Raw genomic sequence first — 24,962 nt, forward strand, 5'->3', positions numbered from 1 at the left:
GGCAGATGTCCCCGCCCCCCCGCCCCGCTTCGGAACAGCTTTCCGAAGTGGGGCGGCTGGGGCAGGTGTCCCCGCCCCCCCGCCCCGCTTCGGAACAGCTTTCCGAAGTGGGGCGGCTGGGGCAGGTGTCCCCGCCCTCCCTCCCCGCTTCGGAACAGCTTTCCGAAGTGGGGCGGCTGGGGCAGGTGTCCCCACCCCCCCCTTCGGAACAGCGTTTTAAAATGCTGGGGGTCGGGAGCGAAGCGCTGCCGACCCCCAGCATTTTAAAATCTCCCCGTGTCCCGGGAAGATTTTAAAATGCTGGGGGTCGGGCTGCCGACCCCCAGCATTTTAAAACCTTCCCGGGACACGGGGAGATTTTAAAATGCAGGGGGTCGGCAGCGCTTCGCTCCCGACCCCCAGCATTTTAAAACCTCCCCGGGACACGGGGAGATTTTAAAATGCTGCGGGTCGGCAGCGCTTCGCTCCCGACCCCCAGCATTTTAAAACCTTCCCGGGACACGGGGAGATTTTAAAATGCTGCGGGTCGGCAGCGCTTCGCTCCCGACCCCCAGCATTTTAAAACCTCCCCGGGACAGAGACTTCTCTCCTGTCCCTTGGAGATTTTAAAATGCTGGGGGTCGGCAGCGAACGCTTCGCTCCCGCCCGCCAGCATTTTAAGATCGCCCCCGGCAGGCGGGGGGAAGGCAGGCGGGGGGGAGCAAAGACTTTTGCCCCCCGCCGGCCTTCAGAAGAGGTCCTCTTCTGAAGCCGGCTGTGGGCGAAAGTCTTTGCTCCCGACCGCCAGCATTTCCTATGGGCTTTCGTCTTGCGATGCAAGCCCATAGGGAAATTCGTCTTGCGAAGCGCCTCCAAAACAGAAAACCCTTTCGTCTTGCGGGTTTTCCGTCTTGCGAGGCATTCGTCTTGCGGGGTACCACTGTAATAACGAATCGTTCACAGTTTGTTTATTACGATACACTTACGCTCTATTTCAAGACAAAAAACAAGCCCTTTCAAGGAGCCTCACAGAAACAACATTAAGCAATTTAAACACACACATGCACAACATTAAAAATGAAAAACATCAGTTTTTTAAAAGTGACAGAAAAATATTTGTGATCATCATTTGAGGCCCTTCTCCATGTTCCCCCTTCAAAGGAGATTTATGGCAACACAAGGGGCTTTTCGGTGGTGGCTCCCTGCTTGTGGAATGCCACCCCCCCCCCGGAACCCTCTTTAGCTAGTTTTAGGAGCTGGGGGGGGGAGAGAGTTTTACCCAGGTTTCCACCCCTTGTTTGCAGCATTTGTAAGTATTTGTGGCCTCTTTGGTTGGAACAGGATAAAACAAATAGACGTGTTTGTTAGATTTTTGTTGATTCTGTTTATTATAATTGGTTTTAGTATTCCTGTTGTGTTTGTAAATCAATTTGACTCATTTTCACGAGTAAATAAGCTAATAAATATATATAACAACAACTCTGAAGGGAAGAATGCAATTTGGGTTTCCTCTCAGTGCAATAAAATTCAACGTACGGGAGCTGGGAGAGAAAACAGTATTTGGCTATACAAACCATTGCCAACTTTCAACACCCTTAATCACTGTTTGGCTGAACAAGAAACAAAGGTTTTGGGAGTTCCCTCCCCCCCACCTCCCTCCGACTGTGAAGGGGAGAACAACATCCTTGCTTTAGTTGTGTGATTGTTTCACTGTGGGTTTTCTTTTACCACAAACTGGTCGAACTGGTAGCTTCACGTTCAGCTGAAACAGCAAGTTGCCAGAGACAGATAGCCATCATCTGCATATCTTTGGCACCAGCTAGGGAGAAATGCTGTCTCTTTCTGTCCTTAAAATTTCTGCAGAGCCACATGTGACTGTGCATAAGGGTTTGGGGCGCGCACTGCACAATACTTGAAATAGTTTCTACTTTCCCTTGTAAGTACAAGAATGTGGATTATTTTTTCCTTTAAAGGATCAGCACAGCAAACAGCATCAGACATGCTGAGACTAGGCCTCTGTGAGCACATTCACAGCACATTCCCACCCCCTTAAGAATCCTGGAAACTCTGGTTTGTTAAGGGAGCTGAGAATTGTAGCTCTGTGAAGGGTAAAAACTATAGTCTCAAGGATGTGTGTGCGCGTGCGCACTTTAAATTAGCTTTTAAATGTATGGTGTGGAGGCAGCCACAATCTGGCTTATGTGCAATTCTGTACATGTGGATTCACATGTTGCTTATCACTACATGCTATGCAACACACATGAAGCACATGTGAAACTGGAGGAACTGGTCTGTGTCATTATCTTGTGAATTGCCTTTCATGTGAGTCTCATACCACAAATTTATTATTATTAACATTTATATACCGCCCTATGCCCACAGGTCTCATGGAGGTTCACAGGATAAAATCACAATATAAAAACACAAAATATACAATCAAAATAAAAACAAGAACAACCCAATAACCCCCCCCAAAAAAAAAATACCAGAGAGGGAAAATAGAATTTAAAACACACATGCACAATATTTGTAATAAAACATATAAAAATAAGCACCCATCAGGTACCGTCGATTAAAAGATCAATTTAACTGTCTTTCAAATCAAAACATTTTAGCCACCCCCCCCCATTGCAACCATTCATAGAAGCTCCTTGATCCTGTGGAGGCCTCCATGAAGGGGCACTAGGAGGCAATTTTCTATTATTCCCCCTTCCTTCCACAGCCCTTGCCCCCATTCCCAAATCTGATCCAAGGTTTGGGGGAAATCTTGGGACAGCATTTGGTGGCAGCAGGGGAGGTGGCATTGAGGGCTGCAACATAAAGTAGTTTAAAATACAGTATGAAACAATGGAAGTTTGAAAAACAATTCAGAATAAACACCTAAGGTGGATACTTTTTCATCCAGCTGGAAAACCTTGTGGAAACAAAAGTGTTTTCATGTTGTTATAATATTTTATGGAGGAATTACAGATTTCCATATAGCTCCATGACTGGTTTTCCTGAGGTTTTTGTTTATAATGGAAAGAGGGTTTCAGATTAAGCAAAGGACTGACTTGACCTGGGAAGAAGGGTGTGTCCAACACTTTCCTTAAAAGTCGCACAGGAGACAATTTATCAGCCAATGTATTTCAAATATTATCTGTCTTTTTCTGCAGAGACTGCGATTCAAGATCTTTTTAATAGGAAAAGTGAGCTATAATAATTGAACTGTGTTGAGCAACGATCTATTTCTGACATTTTGTTCCACCTTTCCTCATGTAATCCTGCCATAACATGCTTAGTTGCACTCATTTCACACCCAGCGAATGCACACTTCAGATGTGCATTATGTACAGCATGTTCCGATGAGCTTGTCTGCCCAGCAGGAACGCACACAAGTCAGAGGTCAGTTCTGCTCTGAGCACGCCAGCACTGGTCCTTTTAAAAAGGTTTACATTCTGGCTGTGCGTAGTAAAGGAGCACGCACACCCGAGAGAAAGCAAACACTATTTTAAGAACGGCACAGAGCGTTTCTAAGAGGCCCAACTATTTATAGCTTTGGATAAAAGCATGTTGGAAGCTTTCTTCCTTATGAAGATTTAATTCCTAAGACAACGCCAATGAGCTCACAATTGTAGCTTGGGACAAAGAAGAAAAAGATAAGATTTGGAGAATCAAAAATCAGGATACGTGCGAGACATGTTTACAAGGGGTGAGGCAAGGGGCAGTAATGGACAAGCCACACGGACTCTGGATAACCAGCTTAACTCCGGTTCAGATAAAGGTTACCTAAACTGTTGGTTGGTATTTATTTTAAAAAGCTGCAATGGAAGTTAATAATAAAATGTGAAATAGAACAGAACACCCGCAAGCGAGAACCTATCAGGGCATACAGGCAAGAGCCATAAATACAACAACTAATTAAAAGAAGTAATGTGGTTATTGCCAATTTTGTTTAACCTATTTGCACATCAATCAGCAGCAAGCCTCTTAACATCTTCCTGATCACATATTTTTCCTCCTAGGGTGCCACTAAAAAGTCCATACTCAGGGAGAGAGAGATATTAATATTTGCCTCTGCTTCAAGATGCTTCAAGACGGACTATTTTGGAAAAAAAAACAAACCCCTTTGACACATAGCCCTGCCCTGCCAGTGCCGGCTCAGCCGTTGGGCAGGGTGAAGTCACTGCCTCAGGCTGCCCGCCTGCAGGTCTCCCGCCTGGCCTGCGACCTCTGCCAACAGCAGAGAAGTGATGCTGCAAATCGGCACCAATTTTGGGCAACATTGTGCCCATTTGGGGCGAGATCTTGCCCGAAATCGCACAAGATTTTGTAGAGCAAAGAATAAAAAAATAAAAATGGATCTCATGTGATTTGGGGCAAGATCTCACCCAAAATAGGCAAGATCTTTTATGAAATCTGTGCCACCATTGGTGGATGTTCCCCTATCCCCCACCCAAGCCCAGAGGGGCACACATGCAACATCAGTAATAGAAGCAGAAGTGCCTACAAACCTGTAACGTGTTGCGTTTTCCGTTTCAATGTCCTCCAGATGAAATTCCGCCCATGGGTCAGGCATGTGCTTGGCTTTCTCAATGGCGTGCTTCCAGGCTTGCTGCAGAAGTTGGAAAGTGTCGAGTTATTCACAAAAGGCCGTCAGAGATAAAGCACAATCACTGATCTCCCATCATACTTTTGGACCTCAGTCTTGCAAAGGGAAGCACACAGAGAGAGCCCGAAAACGGTGCAGGATAAAGGATATTTGTCTGTGGACACAAGTCTCGTGGGCCTGCCTCTACATTTGGACCTGTTCTGGAAAAACCACACCTGCCTGCACTACTCTGACATCAAATCATAGATAGATAGATAGATAGATAGATAGATAGATAGATAGATAGATAGATATATGACATCAAGGAGGGGGGAGGTAAATATGTGTAAGGATTTACTAGTTCAGGCCAATGGCCCTCCGCTGGATACATTTTGCTTTTAAATTTTTCTTTTTAAAAAACATATTTTATCTATGATTTTCAATTTTATACATTTCAATAATTTTACAGTCCTTTCAACATTTCAAAACTTGACTTCCTTCCCCCTCTTTGTGTGGTTCCTTAAATGTATTTTTAATATTTTCTGCCTATCCAAGTTAACTTAATTTGCTCAACAAATGATAATCAACACGAGAGCCAAGATGGAACTTGTGTTTTTCTTTTAAAGCAGAGTTATTTTCTTTTACAACAAAATATTTTGGGAGTACGTCCCTGTCTCAGCTGGTGGGAGCCCCTTGACCGCTAATCTCAGCCAGACGTATTCTTTCTTTGGATCTGCTCATGTATTCCTCATCTTAGTTTTTAATGTCCCAGTGATACAGTCAAACTCAAACATGCTCTTGAGGAAAAAGTAAGGGGGGGGGGGACACACAAAACAAGCTACATATAATCAAACTGAGAAGCAAAAGCCGCTTGAAAATGAACCAAAAATCCCAGCTCACCGCATGAAGCAAAAGACATGTTAGTATGTAAAGGATGCAGATGAATATTACAACTCCAGGCAAATGGCTGTTTCATTCTCCAAGACACTCAGCCCAATCCTGTGCACAAAATGTGCGTATTAGTGAAAATGCTTATGTGAGGGGAAACTGCATACAAAACTGTGTTTATTAAGAGAAGTGTGCATAAAACTGCATATGATTTTTCTGGAAATGGTGGGATCTGGGTTTTAAACCACTTGAGCCCACCTCAAACAAGAAATTTATTTTAAAATGTTGCCGCATTCATTTTTGACCTACCCGGCTATGGTCAACGGCAGAGCCATGCTTAGAATGCTGCTGAGTGCCATTCTAAGGGACATACATGAGAAACAATTAAGCGGAAGACATGTAGAACAGAGCAAAATAGCATTTAAATGAAAGTCACTTTTCAAGACAATCAACACATCCATTGTGCTTGGTGAAAGTTTTTGAAAGCCAGTTTTTCTACGCTTTCCTGCACTGCAGGGGATTGTGACCAAATGGGATCCATTCCAACTCTACAATTCTATGATCATCTAGAATACAGTCCTGCTCACTTCTCTTTCAACTGGTGTTCCTCTCCTCTGCTTCCTAAGAGCCTCTCACTGACAGACATGTAACTTCTGGCCCAGAGTGATACTTCTTAAGAAACATCAGTGACAACATCCCATATATGGAAGCTAACGGCAAGGGCCAGAGTTTTCAAATGAGTCACACGGCAATTATGTTTGCTGCACACAGAGTGGTGTTTTTCAGGGGTAAACACAGTAAACTTGTCCATGTCCCTCTGACATCAGAAGGAAGAGAGGTGGTGGTGGGAGGCAGGGCCTTTTCAGCTATGGCACCCTAGCTGGAAAAACACCTTCCCAGAGAGATTTGCCAGGTGCACCAGGTGAAAACCCATTTTACCTGCCAATACCTTTTGGCTTTACCTTTCGTTTATGCTGCTTTTATGAAACAGCTTGCTGCAACTAGTTATGCTTTTATTTATTGTGACTCTTGTAGCTTTTTGTAGTCTCGCATCCCACACAGAGAGCAATGGCTGAAGAGTACGTAATACATTGCTATCACAGAAAGTAATTATAATTGAAAATGGAGAGTTGCCAATAATTATTATAATAATAACGGAGGCCTTAGGACCAAAGCCAGCTCAACAAGGGCTGCAGTTCAGGCGGAATGATGTTTTGCTGAGGTGGCACACAGCCTTGATAGGCTGTGTAGTTTTGAGGGAGTTTTCCTTTGTATGCTTGCTTGGACACCTCCCTGCTATGTACAAGGCCTGGAGATAGAGAAAGACATGTCTGTTCCTTTCTCTTCAAATTATACATTGCCTTCCGTTCAGTTTCCTCAGCAAAGTATTACCAGGATTTATTTTCTCTTTGGACTCCGTCTGGGTTATTTAACAGACTTTGCCAACATTTGTGGCCATGATCATTTGCAGCTCCACAACCTGTGTCTTCTGCGTATTTACAAACACACAAGCCAGCTCTGTGCCGAATGTTTACGGCTTCACACTTCGGTCTACGCACAGGAAATGAGCAAACTGCAAATTGGTCTAAAGGGGTGGGCCATTGTCTTGAGAGCAGCTACAGGTCTGGGTAAAATGCACGCAAGTTGTACATCACAGTAGTTAGTTACAAGAAACACAGCAGGGGAAGAAAGTTTTGACCTCATGCCAGCCCAGGAAATGCCAGGAAAGAGAGAGACTGGTGCAAACTAACCTTGATGTCAAAAGAACTCCTAGGAGAAGCGCTGGATGAATACAGCTCATTTTTCATCAAGTTGGTGTAATAGTTGCTGACTTTGTCACCAGCTGCCTTGTTTGCAACAGGGTCATCTGTTATCGGGCAGATATAGTAATTATCTTCATCCTCGCTATCGGTGTCGTGGTAATTCCCAGAGACTGCTTTCGCTGGCTTGGTGTTATCGAAGCATTCCATGTGAAAGATAAGGTCTTCTTCCGCCATATTGGTGGGAGAGTGGCTTTGCTCGGGTGGGGGCTGAAGTAGCCAGTATTACAAATGAAGGAACCTAAGGAAGGGAAAGGCGGGAGATCAACATCTGAATTAACGGGGGGGGGGGAATGGGTCAGTATGTAGGAATCTTTAGGCTTTACATTTGTTCATTTAATAAAAGTTACATGCCGCTTGGTTGTAAAAACAAAACAAACCCTGAATAAACCTGAAAGCGGTTTGCAAAAAAAGAATAAAACAAAATCATCAGTAAAAAGTTAGAAACAGTGGGATAGATATAAGATATATGTTGAAAAATACAGTAATGGTTCACTATCTATCCAAGCATTTGATTGACGTTGGAGAGAGACTGAGTTGAGAAACAAGACCAAGGGTACATATTGATATAGGAATGTATTAGATAAACTGTAAAGAAATATACAATAATAAGAGTACGTTCATTTGTAAAAAAAAAAAAAAAAGGAATATACAACGGGATAGACAGGAAGTCCAAAGTGTTGGTATATATATGATTTCAGAGTAAGTTTGGAATAGCTTTTTAGCTTTTTTCTTTATGTATATAAAGTATACATACAGGTTGAAAATTACGGTATAATAAGTTTTGTGATGTAATATGACAATGTCTGATGATGCAATGTAAGAACATAAATAAATAAATAAGTTAGAAACAGCTGTTTAAGACATTTAATTAAAATCAATTATAAACTAACAACCAATTAAAATACACAATGTTCTACGTATCTCCATTTTAGCAGTGGTTTCAACGGACACCAATTCCCATCCCAGTGTAAGGCGCTGTGGGAACATGCCTTCCTCCAGGAAATGAACCATCAGGAGCTCACTTCAAGCTCCCTATTGCTCCTTTGAAGCCACAGCAGTAACTGCCCCATACCTGACCAGGTATGGCACCAAGTGTGGGGGCGAGCGGCTGCAGTTTGGTGAAAATGGCCCTGAAGGCCAAACACGATGCTGAGAGTTCTTAGGTAAAGGTACCCCTGCCCGTGCGGGCCAGTCGTGACCGACTCTAGGGTTGTGTGCTCATCTCACTTAAGAGGCCGGAAGCCGGCGCCGTCCGAAGACACTTCCGGGTCACGTGGCCAGCGTGACGAAGCTGCACTGGTGAGTTCTTAGGAGTTCTTAGGAGACTTCTATTCTAAGGTTACCAGATTTTTTTTCAATGCATCCGGGGACACTTTGCAACTTCAATGGATTTTGTATGAGGACTGATTTGTAAATCTGGAGACTGTCTCTGGGAAACGGGGACGTCTGGTAACCATATCCTATTCCCCTCCCAAGGCACCAATTCCCAGAGTGATTTAAGAATCAATCCCTCTTTGCAGGGAACCCTGGGAACTGCAGCTCTGAAAGGGGACAACTCTCAGCACCCTGCTCCAAGGATTCTTTAGGGCACGGGTCGGCAAACTAAGGTCCACGGGCCAGATCAGGCCCAATTGCCTTCTGAATCTGGCCCACAGATGGTCTGGGAATCGCCGCATGAATCGCCAGTGCCTGCGTTTTTCCCTTCTCCCTCCCTTGGCGCCGCCGCCTCCTCCCTCCCTCCTCCTGGCTTCTCCCTGCCCTGCCTAGAGGAGGAAGGGGGCTGGGCTTTGTTGGTGACATCAACAGCAGCGCTAGAGCAGCTGCCATTTTAAGCAGCCCCTCTCTGGAGCCCTTTCGTGCGCCGCTCATCGTCCCGCCCCTGCCACGCCAGCCCCTGTCGCTCACAAGGCACAGGTAAGCAGCCACCGGGGCTCGTCCGGTGCTATGGAGAAGGGAGGGGAGTCGGTTGAGGGGGTGGCTTATAGTCCGGCCCCCCACAAGGTCTGAGAGACAGTGGACCGGCCCCCTGCTGAAAAAGTTGATGACTCCTGGTAGATTCTAGAGAATACTGAGCTGGATAGACCAATGGCCTGACTTTGTAGGAGGCAGCTTCCTATGAGTCTATCTGTAGCTCTGCGCACTCTCTGTACTAGCTGATGCTCTAGACCAGGGCAGTCCAACACATAGCCTGAGGGCCACATATGGACCTCAATATCTTTTTTGGGTGGCCTTCGGCAACATTTGATTGCCTGCAGCCCTCGTCCTGCCTTCCCAAAGCCAGGTAAACAAGGTGGTGGGCTTTGGGAAGGAGACGGGAGGGCTCTAGAATCCTGTCACAGCCTCCTGTCTCCTTCCCAAAGACCGCTCCCTCACTTAACCAGCCCTGGGAAGGCAGCATGAGGACTCGGGGAGGGGGGGAACGTCCAATTTTGGCCTTGCTCACCCCCAAGGCAGTGTGCAGCCTGTGGGTTCCATGTCAAAGTATTCTTGTGACCCACGTGGTATGGAAAGTTAGGCTGCCCTGTTCTAGGTATGCCAGGTTAGCATTAATTGGAAGAAAAATGATGCCGTGTTTCACACCCTACTGAGTTGCATCCAGCTAAGTTCCTCTCCGAGTAGACCCATTGAAATTAACGAGGCGAGGCAGCCTTTGGGCTGGGAGAGGTTCGCACGCCAATATATGCCTTTTTAAAATTACGCTGAGGATAGGAGTTAGTGAAATCAGCCTAGTGTGTGAAAACAGCTGCATTCTGTTTGTGGCGTTGCTTTAAAGATTTGGGCGGTTCCCGTGGTGGTTAATAAAACGATGAGACGGTTTGAATGTTGCTTTTATCGCAGAGTGCAGTTCCTGAGCCAACGGAGATCTCTCGTTTCTCTTTGCTGCCGTTTCTTCATTCATGATGTGGGGGAGAACAGGTGAAGTTACCTGCAAGCTTAGGCTTGTGGCGCTCCGTCCTAACCTGGAGAAATATCCCAGATCCTGGATAAATATGAAGTGTCTTCTTGTTGAGGCCTGTATTCCCAGGTGGGGTAGCAGTTCACCTTCCTGAGAGGCAGAGAGGGCTGGAGCAGAGGTCGGCAGGAAGCATGGAACCATCCAACAGCTACATCTCAGCAATGGAGAAGACATGCCTAGCCTCACCCACCAACCAGAGATGGATGCAGGCCATATGCATGGAATCTGTCTCCTACCTCCTGGCCACATCCACATTATTAATTTAAAGCAGTGTTATGCAACTTTAAACTGTCACAGCTTCCCCTAAAGCAGGGGTCAGCAAACTTTTTCAGCAGGGGGCTGATCCACTGTCCTTCAGACCTTGTGGGGGGCCGGACTATAAGCCACCCTCTCAACCGACTCTCCCCTCCCTTCTCCACAGCACCGGACGAGCCCCGGTGGCTGCTTACCTGTAAAAACACCAGGCAGGCCCCACAAATAACCCAGAGATGCATTTTAAATAAGAGCACACATTCTACTCATGTAAAAACATGCTGATTCCCGGACCGTCCGCAGGCCGGATTTAGAAGGTGACTGGGCCGGATCCGGCCCCTGGGCCTTAGTTTCCCTACCCATGCTCTACACACCACCTGGCAGTGGCTTTCCAGGGCATCAGGCAGGAGCTACAGCCCTTCTCTATGGCTATAGTTGTGTCTTAGAAGGATTCCACATATACCGTAGAGGTGTGCCTCCATCGTTTAAAAACACGAGACTTCCGTTAGCCTTTTTCCCAGCTAACTTTTGATCTGCTTTCCTTCCCCTCCGGTTCCAGGCCTTTATTTCACTCTCCTTTTATGAGATTGCAAGCCTGAGGGCAGGGTGATGTAATTCTACCTTCTGTATGGCGCCTGGTAAATAATACATCTCATCATCATTGTTTCTGAGCAGGACTCGTTTTTTAAAAGGTTGGGGAAGATTTGGGGTGGGTGGGTGGAGCTTAAACGCTTACTTGCAAAAGGCTAAATTGTGCAATGCATCCAGAAATTTCCCAATCCAACTCTCTCGGGAAGGGACCTCGCTGCAACTCTTTCCAGCTGCGCCACTGGTCCAATTAGTGCCAGCACTTTGGTGGGTGTTTATCCAAGACATTTCAAACTCATCGAAGCTAGACTGAGGGTAAATCACTCCCTCTATTTCCCATGTCCAGGCTGCACATGCCAAAATTTGCACAGCCAAAATGCCACCACCTACAGACATAAAAGAACCCCTAGGTGGGAACCCCAAGATTTTCAGAAGTACAATAAATTATTAGCCCGGGGGGGGGGGGGAGGGATCTAACAGGAGGGTGACTTCCCCAAACAGTCCGATGAGGGCTGGGCATGCTCAGTGGGTACAGAAAACTGTCTTGAGTGGTGAATGGAACACTAAGTGGAAAAGGGAATGGAATCAATGGAGTATTGTGGAGGGGGTTATAGCTGGCTGGCTGGCTACAGAAGCACATTTTGTTGAAGGCCATCAGTGCTCAACACATGAAACATATCTGAACAAACAACAAAGACACAGCCTCAAACTGATTCCATACTGTGTCTCTGATTGGCAATTGGTATTTCTTCTAGAAATGAAAGGCGGAATTATTCATTTTTTTAATCTATCTATTTACTAACTTGCTTTGTAACATTTACACAGTGCTCAGATGTAAAAAAACAACAACCTAAAACTGGTTTACAAAAAGGTAACGTGATAACATGGAGAAAAATCCACAACCATAATTTACTTTATTTTATTTTTTAATGAAAATTTATTGAATTTTTGCAGTTTTATATTCAATCAGACAACACAATGTAACATTTATCATACAAAAGAAAAAAGAAGCGCCCCCCCTCCTCGTGACTTCCCTCAACTTCCCCTTCTGGTTCTTTAATTATTTACTGCTTCTGCTTAATTATTATCTTATTTTTATGTTCTTATACCTTAATGCTCTTGCACAGATAACCATACTTTAAGGCATACAAAAGTTAAAATACTAAAACAGATTAGAATTACCTCAGCTTTCTAAACATCTGGGTCGTCTTGTCAAAGCAAGAATTTTTTTAGGAGGCGCCAAAAAGAACACAGTGAAGGACCCTGCTTGATCTCAGGGAGTTCCAAAGTGCAGGTGCTGCCACACTAAATAACAAATCATCAATGATTCCCAGGTTGCTTGGTGCAAAAGCAAGGTACTGCCTTCAAGAGACCTTTCCGTTTTATCTCAGATGCGGAAACCCAGGCACAGAGACTAGTTTCCTGAAGATCCACGCAGTGAATTCACCCTACAGTTAAAGTCAATAAGAAGGAAAGGCGCTTACCTATGGTGGATCAACTTCCGGCAGCAGAAGTTGAACGCAAGCCTCCTCACGTGGCAGGAATGGAGTGAGGCAGAAGGCCACACAGAAGTACCAGCAGTTGTAAAAACTATAACCCTGTAGGTAAAGGAGAAAAATGCCCCGTTAGCCACCACTACTGCTAAGAGCTGGCCTGCCACAAATCTCACCGTCAGACACAGTGCAATGCTCTTCTGACCTCTTCTAAAGTAAGACACAAGCTAAAATTAGAGATGGTATTTTCCCAGTGAAAGGTAAGTGCGTATGTGATTCTCTGCGGAAAAGCAGCACAACTTTCAGTGAGGCTGTTCAATCTGAGCAGAAAATAGCAAGCTAAAGGAAACAACCGATGGCACCAATTTATTCCCCCCCCCCCCGCCAACTTCTTAAAAGCGTGGAGCCACCTAGACAGCTGCCTCGTTTGTCTCCATGGCTGGACTGATCCTGCCCCAATGAAGGACCCCAGCATTGAACACATAGAGAAGACAATTAGCAATTGCATGGATGGATTTATATGTATTTATTCATTTCTGCCCCACCTTTCTGGCAAAGAGCTCAAGGTGGCATATCCTTACAAACAACCCTGTGAAGTAGGTTAGGCTGAGAGACTGTGACTGGCCCAAGGTAACCCAGTGAGCTTCATGACGGAGGGAGGACTCGAACCCTGGTCTCCCAGGTCCTAGTCCAACACGCTAACCGCTATTCCATATTGGCTCTCACACCACAACTACTTTTTCATTTTAAAAAATAAGTAGCAGGCACGGGGCCCAATACTAACCAGGAGGTTCCTGCCAGGGGCGGGGGGCGCAAAGGGGTTTTAATCCTTTCCTGCCACCTGATTCAAATCAGCCTCCCCTGCTAACTGTTAAAAAGTCGCCCAGGCAATTGCTAATTGTATAAATGGCACCTCCTTAAGCCTGGGCCAGAATTCCCTAATAAGTAACTGTCACTAAACAATAAAGTAATAAGTAACTTTCTGGACATTCCTTGTTTCCACAGGAACAAGTTTGTTTGGTTTGATTTCTGGCCTTAAACCAAGCCACAGAACTACATAAAACCAGGGCGAGAATTCTTCAGAGTGTTGGTTTTTGGGGGTGTTTTTTTTTTGCAGTCAAAGGTCCATATAGTTAAAGCTATGGTTTTCCCAGTAGTGATGTATGGAAGTGAGAGCTGGACCATAAAGAAGGCTGATCACCGAAGAACTGATGCTTTTGAATTATGGTGCTGGAGGAGACTCTTGAGAGTCCCATGGACTGCAAGAAGATCAAACACATCCATTCTGAAGGAAATCAGACCTGAGTGCTCACTGGAAGGACAGATCCTGAAGCTGAGGGTCCAATACTTTGGCCGCCTCATGAGAAGAGAAGGCTCCCTGGAAAAGACCCTGATGTTGGGAAAGACTGAGGGCACAAGGAGAAGGGGACAACAGAGGACAAGATGGTTGGACAGTGTTCTTGAAGCTACCAGCATGAGTTTGACCAAGCTGTGGGAGGCAGTGGAAGACAGGAGTGCCTGGCGTGCTCTGGTCCATGGGGTCATGAAGAGTCGGACACGACTAAACGACCAAACAACAACAAAGACCTCCATGTATATTCCCCAAGATTTGGAGAAAACACACAAACAAACACACAAACACACACACACACACACACACACACCAACAACAACAACCATGGAGACCAATATTTTTATTTTTATTTTTATTATTAAAAACTGGAAATCTCATGCAGAGAATACAGTGGTTAAGAACTTAATTTGTTCTGGAGGTCCGTTCTTAACCTGAAGCACCACTTTAGCTAATGGGGCCTGCTGCTGCCGCTCCGCCAGAGCACGATTTCTGTTCTCATCCTGAAGCAAAGTTCTTAACCCGAGGTACTATTTCTGGGTTAGCAGAGTCTGTAACCTGAAGTGTCTGTAACCCGAGGTACCACTGTATTCAAATGCACTTCTCTTCTGCTCTAAGCTTGAGCACTAATGCTGCACCATCAGCAGTACTGAACATGCTTCTGAAACAGATCCAATTCCTGGCCTTATCTTCCTGGCATGCCGGAGCAGAGAGCTGTTTGCTTCCAGGAGAACATCCTGTGCTTTCTCTGTTTTAAGGAGGCAGCCATGTACAGGTGCCAAATGAGCAGACTCTTTTCCTGCCACCCCCAGTCATTCTGCTGCTCGAGACCTCAATGAGCCTGTGCAACGAGGCCAGTCTCACTACCTTGTGCCAGTAAGAGGACAGAGACCTTTTATTTAAAAGGTTCATCTAAAAGGATGGCAACTTGCCCTGTGCTCAAGCTGGAGTTGTTTTGGCAGCTCCCTTAGGTTCGTATTGTTGATGGTCAACCTGGTATTTCATTATGGTGCTATGTATATAATTCTGTGCTTCCCTCGTCCCGCAAAATAAGATAATCCAAATTCTGCTTCCCCCAAATTCTGTGAATTCTCCAAGAGATACAGATGAGAGATGAAACTTAACTGAATAGTCTCCTTTTTGCAACATTTTTGTCCCTTTCCTGAATTTCAAAAAGCATAAGGACTAGAAACTTGAATAGTAAAAGGTGAAATTCTTAGAATGCTGACTTCTGCTCCCATTATCAGTTTCTGCCTGTTGTGTACACACAGCCTATTTATTTACTGACTACATTTATATACCACTTTTTTGCCAAATTGCATCTCAGAACTGAGGAAGGTGTTCTGGGACAGGTCCCCTAGACTGTCAGCTGATAAGCCCGAATTAGGTCTTGAGGGCCATGACCAACAACTAGGTTTCCTGATATGATATTTGGAAATTGTACACTTCCTGCTTTTGCCATTCTGCAGGTGTCATTCTGGGCTCCATAGTTTACCCTTCAGAGTTACAATTTTGCCTGTAAATACGTGTAAGTGTGAACTGAATTCTACCCCGTTCCTACTTCCAAATAAGCAAAGGTGAGACTATCTTTTTTCCCATCGCTTTACTCATGGAAGCGACTCAAGGCAACTTACAAAGACAGCATAAATCCTAAAACCAATTACAATAAACATAATCAATCAAAACAACCTTAGCTGCGATTCCTGTATTGCATGGGGTACCTTTCCAACTCTATGATTTTATATATATATATAAACAAACCCAGACACATCTAGGGATCAGGCTGAAAGCAAGTGGGATTTATGCAGCTTCTCCTCTAACTCAAACCCCACATTTCTTTAGAATCAGCATAGGGAGCCTATGGTCTTCCAGATGTATGGTAGACTATCATACAACATGTAACATACACAACATGGCTCATCATCCATGACTGTTGGTCATGCTGGCTAGAACTGAAGGGATCTGGAGTTCAATAATGTCTGGATAGCCATGGCTTCACCATCACTGCATTAAAATAACACCTTTTGCCTACATATTAAAAAACCCCACCCGACCAGAAGCATTGGTTCCCAGAACTGTCTTGTCCAAAACTGTTTCTCAGCACTCTCTGGAAACACTGTGTCATCTCCAAATGTTGCCTGCGATCTTGAGAATTGGGTATGGCACAAGACCCAGCGGCTCGAGACAACCCTAGGCATGTCTGCTCAGGAAAAAAAGTTGTATTGAGTCCACTAGGACTTACTCCAAGGTGCCTAGGATTGCCGCCTCAATGGGTTACCGAGTCAGTATGGAATTTAGAAAGTGCATTTTGTTACTTGCCAGGATCAGAGCTGCAAAGCTATAATTGTGCTAAAGAAATGCAAGGGACCCCCAAAAGCCATCTATTCCAACCCCCAGCAATGCAGGAATGCAACGCAGTAAAACACCCCTATCTAACAGAGTACAGAAAAGCATGCAAGACTGCTATCTTCTGCCTGTGCACTCAGGGGCTTGTGCCCAGGTTAGGTGTGTAGAAATCTGCACCCTGAACAGTGCAACAGGGCTCTAAATTCAGCATTACAATAGCAACAAAATAATAATTACTTGTAATAATCAAGATTGACTGACTGATTGAATTACTAGCAGGGAGGGAAACAGCGTTACAGTATACTTTTAATGCTACTTTCAAAATTTATTCAGTAGTAAATTTGCAGAGACAACAACTGCTTTCTCTCCCAAACCACAGAATCAATTATTATAATGATGATTATGGCCGTCATTTCCATTTCTTCCTGCCTGCACTCACAGTGTAAGTCAGAACGCTGTCTTTGTCCCACGAGGTTTCCAGAGCCTGCTACCTTATGTTGAAAACAGCAGCAGTTATTTTACACAGCATTCCAACACTGTCGGAAACAATTCCCCACCCATTTTGTATCTTGGAAATTTATTTTTACTTCTTCTTTAGGGCTTGTACCCAGTGTGCAACGAACTTTAGGAAACACAACAATCTCTTCTTGGGTTGTAACACCCAGAAAGTGAAGGAATTATGCAGCATCTGAATGCAGACTCTGCACAAACCATGCAGAAAATTCAAATTCGTATTCATCTTTGTATGTGATGCAGGTCATAACTAGTAAGCCCACAGTATGGTTTTCTTTGAATTAAAACCCAGATAGGTATGTTAATTCGGTCCCCATGAAGCTATAATCTGATCAAGTAATGTGGGACATGATCAGATATCTACATATGGAGTTAAATGTTTATTTACTAATTTATTTTTGCAACACTTTGGTGCGTTGGCACGGCAACGATTGCATAACATTTAACCGTGCAGGAGGTTGGTACTGTGCAGCCATTTTTTTGGGGGGGGGGGAGGAAAAAGTATACCCTCTTCCTCCATCTGTTCCATGTTCAGATCCCCATAACTATGTGAACATATCCAAGCTCGTCAATAAGCAGATCTGCTGACTGAGTGCCTTTGATTGCCATGACATTACATCAACAACCTGCAATCAAACAGTCCAGGAACATTCTCTGCTTAGAAAAGGAAGCAGGCTGCAATTTCGTTGTCATTTATGCCGGTGAGCAGAAGCCTACTTTTGGAAAAACACAAATGGCTATTCCTGGGTATCAGAATCATCCCTGCCTTTGTTCAACTACAGAATGTTTAATTCCATTACGTAACGCTGGGTGCATTAAAACCCAGCAATGTCCTACTGTAAATGCTCTTTGGCACTGCGAGCTTAAGCATGTTTACTCACAGGAGAAGTCCCAGTGTGCTCAGTGGGACACACTCACCAGGGAGAAAGCTCAGCCAGACTTATTTTCAAGTAAACATGTACAGGACTATGATGCCGCAGTTTCTAAAATGCTCTTCCACTACACAAACACCATACTAATGACACACTCTGGTGTCCTACAGTGATGCCCCTCAGACAAATAACCTGGTACAGTAAGCAGGGTTGCCAGACCTGCAGGTCAGACCTGATGTCTCCAGGTTTGCCTGGCCCCCCTCCAGGTGGAAAGCTTAAATCTCCAGGTCCACCAGAGTGTCTTTAATTACCTATCTATCAGATTGTGCATGCGACTTGCAAGCTTCAACCCACCAAGAGCCAGCTGCAAATTGCAGGGCAAGCACTTCCTCCACTCCTTTCTCCCAATTAACCTCTGTCTTCAGACCCTACTCCTCTGACATCACCAGGGGCCAGGGCCACCCCTAGGTCTCAAGTTTGTACTCTGAAATCTCAGGGTCTGGGGTGTTCCTGATTTGGCCATCCGAACAGCAGGCTAGTTCCCCTATTCTCTCTCCAGACAAGCAAGGGGCATCACCAGAATCCACTGACACACGTTACATGGGGGTAAAAATGTGGAGTTTGTCCTGGGGAGAATTTCAAGGGGGGGGGGGGAGGCCTGGAAGGCCTCATTTGGGTTTCCCAGCCATGTTCTGTGTTAATTTATGGTGCTGGCATTGTGGGGAAAACCAGCATTCATTCCCCTTATTTCCAGCACAACTCCAAACCCTTCGCCCATTCTCCTTCCTCAAGCAGTTATGAAGCCTTCTTGTTCTCCATTACAGTGGTACCTTGGGTTAAGTACTTAATTCGTTCCAGAGGTCCGTTCTTAACCTGAAACTGTTCTTAACCTGGAAGCACCACTTTAGCTAATGGGGCCTCCTGCTGCCGCCACGCTGTCGGAGCCCGATTTCTGTTCTTATCCTGAAGCAAAGTTCTTAACCTGAAGCACTATATCTGGGTTAGCGGAGTCTGTAACCTGAAGCGTAAGTAACCCGAGGTACCACTGTACTTTCAAATGTGCTTCCACAGAAACAAGATTCCAAGCTGGTTAGTGTCTGTACTAGAAGACAAGGCTTCACAACACAGCACTTTTGGAAAATAGCAGCATGAAGGGAATCGTTCCTTAAAAGATAATGGCTGCTTCCTTATTGCAAAGCACCCTAGCAGAACGCTGCCCCATCATTTAGGCACCGAACGTCCTGTCCTTTGGGAGCATTTACACTGGGATAGCTGAATCTTGAACAAAATGACTTTCTGCCTGCTCAGCCTTTTCCTAATCTGCTGCAGCTACAGCTAGGGACTGTCAACATCACAGTGGTTTTAACACAGATGTTACAGAGCGAAGGGGAAATGGAGAGTCCATAGCCCTGTTCACATGAAGCAGAAACGCAACACATGGCCAGGCATGAACGAGGGATGACGCCCACGTAGTTGGGAGAAATCCTGCCTGCTTCACTCCCCCGTTGATGCTGTTGCTGCATTACGTGGAGCTCAGCCATAGTTTGGCTTATGATTACATCCAAACCCAGGCTCATGGTTTGTCTCCCCCAAGAACAAATCTTGGTCAGAGTTTGTGGTTTGTTGGGAGCGAGACAACCCACAAGCCCAGGTTTGGATACAATGCTATACCAAACCATGGCTTATCTACAGGTAGTGTAGCAGCGGCAGGAGGCAGACGTTGAAAGCAGCAACAGTTTTTGCTTTGTGCATTCACACACTCACCAGTTCACGCTTAGCCATGGTTTGGTGATAGGTGAGAATTGGGCCCATCCCTGAAGAAAAGTATCAGCCTTCCTCACAGATCAGTCCAGGGTACCAAATCTGAAGACGGTTGCATCTAACTCGGTGCTGTCTAAACCAATTGCCAACAACTGTCCAGGCTCACTCCCATTCCTACCTAGAAAGGCTGAGGGTAAAATCCTGGGACCTTCCATATGCAAAGCACATTCTCTTCCAAAAGATAAAATCCCTTCCTTTAAACAGAACAAATAGTCGAGGATCACCAGTCAACCATAGCTGAATAAAGCAGTATACAGTATATTAATTTCAAAACAAAGTAACTAAGGCTGCAATCCTGCTCACACTTACCTAGGACTAAGCCCTACTGAACACACCGGGACTTGTTTTTAAGTAGCCATGCCTAGGATTGTGCTGTAAAGTGGCAATCATATAACTAATTCCTAATTTGATGGGTCTTACTTCCGGGGACACGGGTGGCGCTGTGGGTAAAAGCCTCAGCGCCTAGGGCTTGCCGATCGAAAGGTCGGCGGTTCGAATCCCCGTGGCGGGGTGCGCTCCCGTTACTCGGTCCCAGCGCCTGCCAACCTAGCAGTTCGAAAGCACCCCCGGGTGCAAGTAGATAAATAGGGACCGCTTACCAGCGGGAAGGTAAAGGGCGTTCCGTGTGCTGCGCTGGTGCCGGCTCGCCAGAGCAGCGATGTCACACTGGCCACGTGACCCGGAAGTGTCTCCGGACAGCGCTGGCCCTCGGCCTCTTGAGTGAGATGGGCGCACAACCCTAGAGTCTGTCAAGACTGGCCCGTACGGGCAGGGGTACCTTTACCTTTTTTACTTCCGAGTTGCTGTGCATAGGACTGCGGTCTAATCGGAGACAGAATTCCTTCCGCCACCCAAATATGGTGTTCAGTCAGATCTAAAGGGAAAGAGAACCCAACAACGCTACAGAAGGACACATGCAACCAAAGGTGTTTCCAAACTCTTGCTATTTTCGGGTGCAATTCAATCACTTTGCAGCAAATTTGAATTGTGCAATTAAAAATGGAGATCTCGTACAAGAGAAATCAGCTTCCCCAAAAGATCAGTTTCTCCAATAAGGAGAGCTAGGGGTATCCCATGCCTGTCCGTGGAGATAATACTGAACTAGATGGATCAATTTTCTGACTCAGTAGAAGGCAGCTTCTTAGGTTCACTGGAAAGCGTGGGATAAGGCTTGATGCATTGTCATCAGACCTCCCCGCAAACAGATGAGGACAAACGCTCAACAAACGGCCAACTTCGTCTAACCTCCCTGCAAGCAAATCAGGAGACATATTCAACCAACAGATACTCTGGAGGAGCTGTCCTCCCCCCGCCCCGCCCCAACCCAATCTGTTCTCATTAAATGACAATGCATTTGGAGATCGGTGCATAAAAACACTCAGCTGATCATGATCTTGGTTTTTAGAAAATTAAAAACCCAACACACACATGCGCAAACTCACCCAAACCCTTCCTGATCCCGATGATTGACAGAACGAATCACGAGAGGCAAATAAAACAAAATGCCCACTGTGCAGCCAGGAACACAATAGACGGTTGTTTCTGTCCACACGGCCGCTAGCAACCCCCACAGTCACACAGAGCACAGTTGTGTGTTGATGCAACCCTACCTACACCCCAGTCGCCAGCACTGAGGTCAGCAGCGCGGACGCTCCCAGGAAAGCTCTCGAATTCAGACGTGTCAGCGAAAGAAGGCGGGAGGGGAGGATGGCAGGAGGGTCAGCCCGGGCTCTGCTTGCATCTACCCGCTCCTAAGGAGGGGCAGGAAGAGAAACCTCCCCGGGCTGCCACAATTGCCGCTAGCCAGAGCTTTGGGCCGTCTGCAAAAGCAGCTAAGGCGGCCTTGCAAACACAACCGTCCCCTATGCACCCAAGCTGACCTAAACCCACACAAATACACACGAGGCCCATGCCAATGCTTTTCCTTGCTTTGCCCACCCCAAACAAACGACAGGAACAATTGCAAGCCCCGGGCCTACCTTCCACGCAGATCCACACCTTTGCAAAACAGCAAAGGTTCCTGCTTGCTTTCCACCTCGCCAACCCCTCTCGCTCTCTCTTCTGCAGAAGGACGGCCCAGCTAGTCGCCTCCAGAGAGGCGGGCCAGGCTTTTGCAAGCGTGCCAGGAGCAGAGGCGACGTGCAAGAGCCGCGCGCGCCGGCTGCTGCTGCTGCTTTGCGGCTTCCCCCGGGGACGGGACTGGGGCGCACCGAGCACGTTCCGGAGCGCGGCGCCTGCAGCCTCCCTGCTGAACTCGCCCTACGCAGCTAGGGATCCGACGGCACGCCTCGTTCTCACCCCGGGCTGGAGCAGGAGGAGGAGCTGGAGCAGGAGGGAGGAAGGAGGGAAGAGGCGGCTCTCCAAGCCGAGAAGCAGAGCCAGGCGGGGCTTCTGGGCGTCCGCATGCAAACCGGGTTGAAAGCGCATCGAGCGCGCGTTTAAAGCGCGAGACGAGGTGCCTTGTCGGAGCTGGGAGCTGGGTAGCAGGGCAGCACAGTCTCGGGTGGTTGCAGCCAGGGTCGGATTTAGATTGGATGAGGCCCTAAGCTATTGAAGGTAATGGGGCCCTTTATATGTCCAGCTGTCCTTTGTCAACAACAATTTTTTTTTTGCGTTGAATATATGCTATATAGTAATTTATGGACCTAATTACATCATAGGAGCCTACACAGCACAAAACACTGTTGCTGTATGTAGGTTTTATTTTATTTGTTTTTTTTATCTTATATTTTGGAAATGTACATCCAGATTTTCCCCCCTTTAAATTTTTTGGGGGCTCCCAAGAGAGTGTCAGGAGTTCAGCCTACACTCAAGTAGGACTCTGGCAGAGACACATGCCTGACTGGCATGTTCTCTCCTTCCTGGTCGATCGTTCGGGAGCTTCATAAGCTTTCTTCAGCCCGAACATCACAGTGACCAATGCCAACCGACACCGGCACACTTAGGGATCCGCAGAGTTTGCGCACCTTGCGTGACAGACCTCAGCAACTCAGCATTTTGGCTAATCTACTTATTTACATATAAACACACACGGAGCACCACAACATGGCTCCCTCTCTCTCTCTCTAACATCAGACAGCAAAAGAGCAAAAGAACAAAGGGCACAGTAACACAAACATCCTGTCTCCGTCACTTCCCACTCTGTGGGGTCAAAACATATACAGTGGTACCTTGGGTTACATACGCTTCAGGTTACAGACTCCACTAACCCAGAAATAGTGCTTCAGGTTAACCACTTTGCTTCAGGATGAGAACAGAAATCGTGCTCCGGCGGTGTGGCAGCAGCTGGAGGCCCCATTAGCTAAAGTGGTGCTTCAGGTTAAGAACAGTTTCAGGTTAAGTACGGACCTCCGGAACGAATTAAGTACTTAACCCGAGGTACCACTGTACTTAACCCGAGGTACCACTGTACCGTCATGTGAAAGACAACAATCCCATGACTGCAGTCATGGAGCAGGAATTCTAACAGAGTGGAGCCCTAAGCTATAGCTTGTTTATACATAAATCTGGCATTGGTTGCAGCCCTGGTCGCCACACCCTGTCTGTAGCGACCAAGAAACGGGATTCCACAGTGTGGCATAATGGTTAGAGCGCTGGACTTGGGCCTGGTTCAAATCCCTGCTGGGCTGTGGGACAGTCACTGTAGCTCAGCCTAGCCTACCTCACAGCAGGGGCGTAGCCAGGGTTTTTTGGGGGTGGGATCTAAGATTTGCATTGCATTGTATTGATTTAGGGGTGCAACTGCCCCCTGCTCCCCCCTTTGGCTATGCCCATGCCTCACAGGGCTGTTGTGAGGGTCAAACAGGGAGGGGGGAGTATGTAGGCCCCCTTGAGGTCCCTGAAAGAAAGGTGGAGCATAAATGTACAGTATTAAATAAGTTTATGTGGTAGAGCAGGATATAAATCCACAGTGAAGATTCTTTGATGTTGAAGTTCCCAGTGACCACTTATTCCCTGAACCAGGTGCAAATTGAAGCTGAGGCACAGATGGCAACAAGAACTGCCTTAAAAATGATTTATTTTATGACAATTGTATTTTATTAACACCCGGTGAGGGATAAAACTAGACAGCCTCACTTTTAAAGGCATGATTCCATCAGGCCTAGTCAGGAAATTAAGGATACGTACATCTTTTCCACAATGTTTGACTTCATGTGGGTTCCCCCCACCACACACACTTTCAGACGTTTTTTTTTAACTGTGCAGTTTTCGTGTGCTTTTGTTGTAAACCGCTTTGATGTTCTTCATGAGATAGCGGCCAAAAATAGTTTCATGAATGCGTGGTCATTTTCTGTCAGAAACACTGTTTTGAGTTTAAACAAGAGTTTCACTTATAATTCCCCACAACTGAACGGCTGCTGTTAAATCTATTGCTTCCTAGCCGCTTTGAGTCCGTCAGGGAAAAATAGATGATTATTATTATTAATAATAATAATTAATAATAATAATAATAATAATAATAATAATAATAATAATAATAGAATGGCTATTTGCTGTTAATTTGCCTCTAGGTCATTTTCCTCAGGAAATTATAAACAGCTTTATCCTGCCAGACAGACCCCTAAGCACCTCTTGCTCTTTTGCTAACCAGGCCCTATCTGCCAGTTAAACTGTCATATTCTTCCTTTATCACCCTCACTCTCTTCTGATTAGCTAATGTCCGTTTCCTATCTGTCATTGTGTATACACCACACCTTTAAAGCACATTTTGAGCAAGTTATTTCAAAGAATTATGGGAACTGTAGTTTCCCCCCTCACCAACCCTTAACAAACGACAGCGCCCGGAATTATTTGAGGGAGCAAATTTGCTTCAAATGTGGAGCAATAGAGTCTGTTGACCATGTCCCTAATACTTAGGTATAGAAATGTACCTTTGAAACACATTCCCGCCCAAAGAATCCTAGGGAACTGTAGTTTACTTCTCCCCAGAGCTACAATTTCCAGCACCCAGAAAGCCTACAGTTCCCAGAAGTATTTTATTGTTGGGTGCAAGGGTTTCATTGGAGGATTTTAAACAGAAGTTGAATGGCCATCATCTATCAGGAATTGTTTAGCTGCGATTCCAGCATTGCAGGGGGTTGGACTAGATGACCCTCAGGACCCTTCCAACTTTACAGTTTGTATGTTTCTAAGTGCTTTCAGTGTATAATGTGCTGATTCTCCCCCATTAAGAAATCTCCCAGGCATATCTTATTCTGTAGATCGGTGTTGTTTTGCGTACGGTTTGCCATAAATAAATAAATAAGCTTCTGACTTCAGTGCAGAAGAGGATAATTTTGTCTTGCCGGCTTCATTTAAGAAAGAGCAAGCGAGCATATTTTCATATATCTGTTTTAAACTGTTTTAAGGAGATAGATGGTTTTAATTGTGCATTTAATCCTGTTGGTCTGTGACTGTAGCAAACCAACAATTTATTCATACATGCTAGTACAACTGTTATTATCTGGACAGGGGTCAGCAAACTTTTTCAGCAGGCAGCTGGTCCACTGTCCCTCAGACCTTGGGGGGGG

The 24,962-nt window shown here is 45.8% G+C and overlaps 1 protein-coding gene across 6 annotated transcripts in view; it reads right to left on the minus strand.

Moving 5' to 3' along the window:
* EEF2K (eukaryotic elongation factor 2 kinase) overlaps positions 1–21,770 on the minus strand; it is a 46,448-nt gene extending 24,678 nt beyond the window's left edge. The window contains exons 1-6 of one of the 6 annotated variants that reach the window (XM_077918606.1): positions 21,432–21,769; positions 20,237–20,326; positions 12,541–12,654; positions 7,189–7,498; positions 5,747–5,797; positions 4,473–4,573 (exon numbers count right to left, since the gene is read on the minus strand). In XM_077918606.1, the coding sequence (XP_077774732.1) occupies positions 4,473–4,573; positions 5,747–5,797; positions 7,189–7,434 (398 nt within the window). In that variant the 5' untranslated portion in view covers positions 7,435–7,498; positions 12,541–12,654; positions 20,237–20,326; positions 21,432–21,769. Of the gene's footprint in view, positions 1–4,472; positions 4,574–5,746; positions 5,798–7,188; positions 7,499–12,540; positions 12,655–20,236; positions 20,327–20,894; positions 21,021–21,062; positions 21,082–21,431 lie in introns of those variants that run through there. The other 5 variants (XM_028705564.2, XM_028705559.2, XM_028705561.2 and 2 more) reach the window with 5 other exon arrangements.
* Positions 21,771–24,962: the final 3,192 nt, after the last annotated feature.

Source organism: Podarcis muralis, chromosome 14 (genome assembly GCF_964188315.1).
Source record: "Podarcis muralis chromosome 14, rPodMur119.hap1.1, whole genome shotgun sequence".
NCBI classification, from domain to species: Eukaryota; Metazoa; Chordata; class Lepidosauria; order Squamata; family Lacertidae; genus Podarcis; species Podarcis muralis.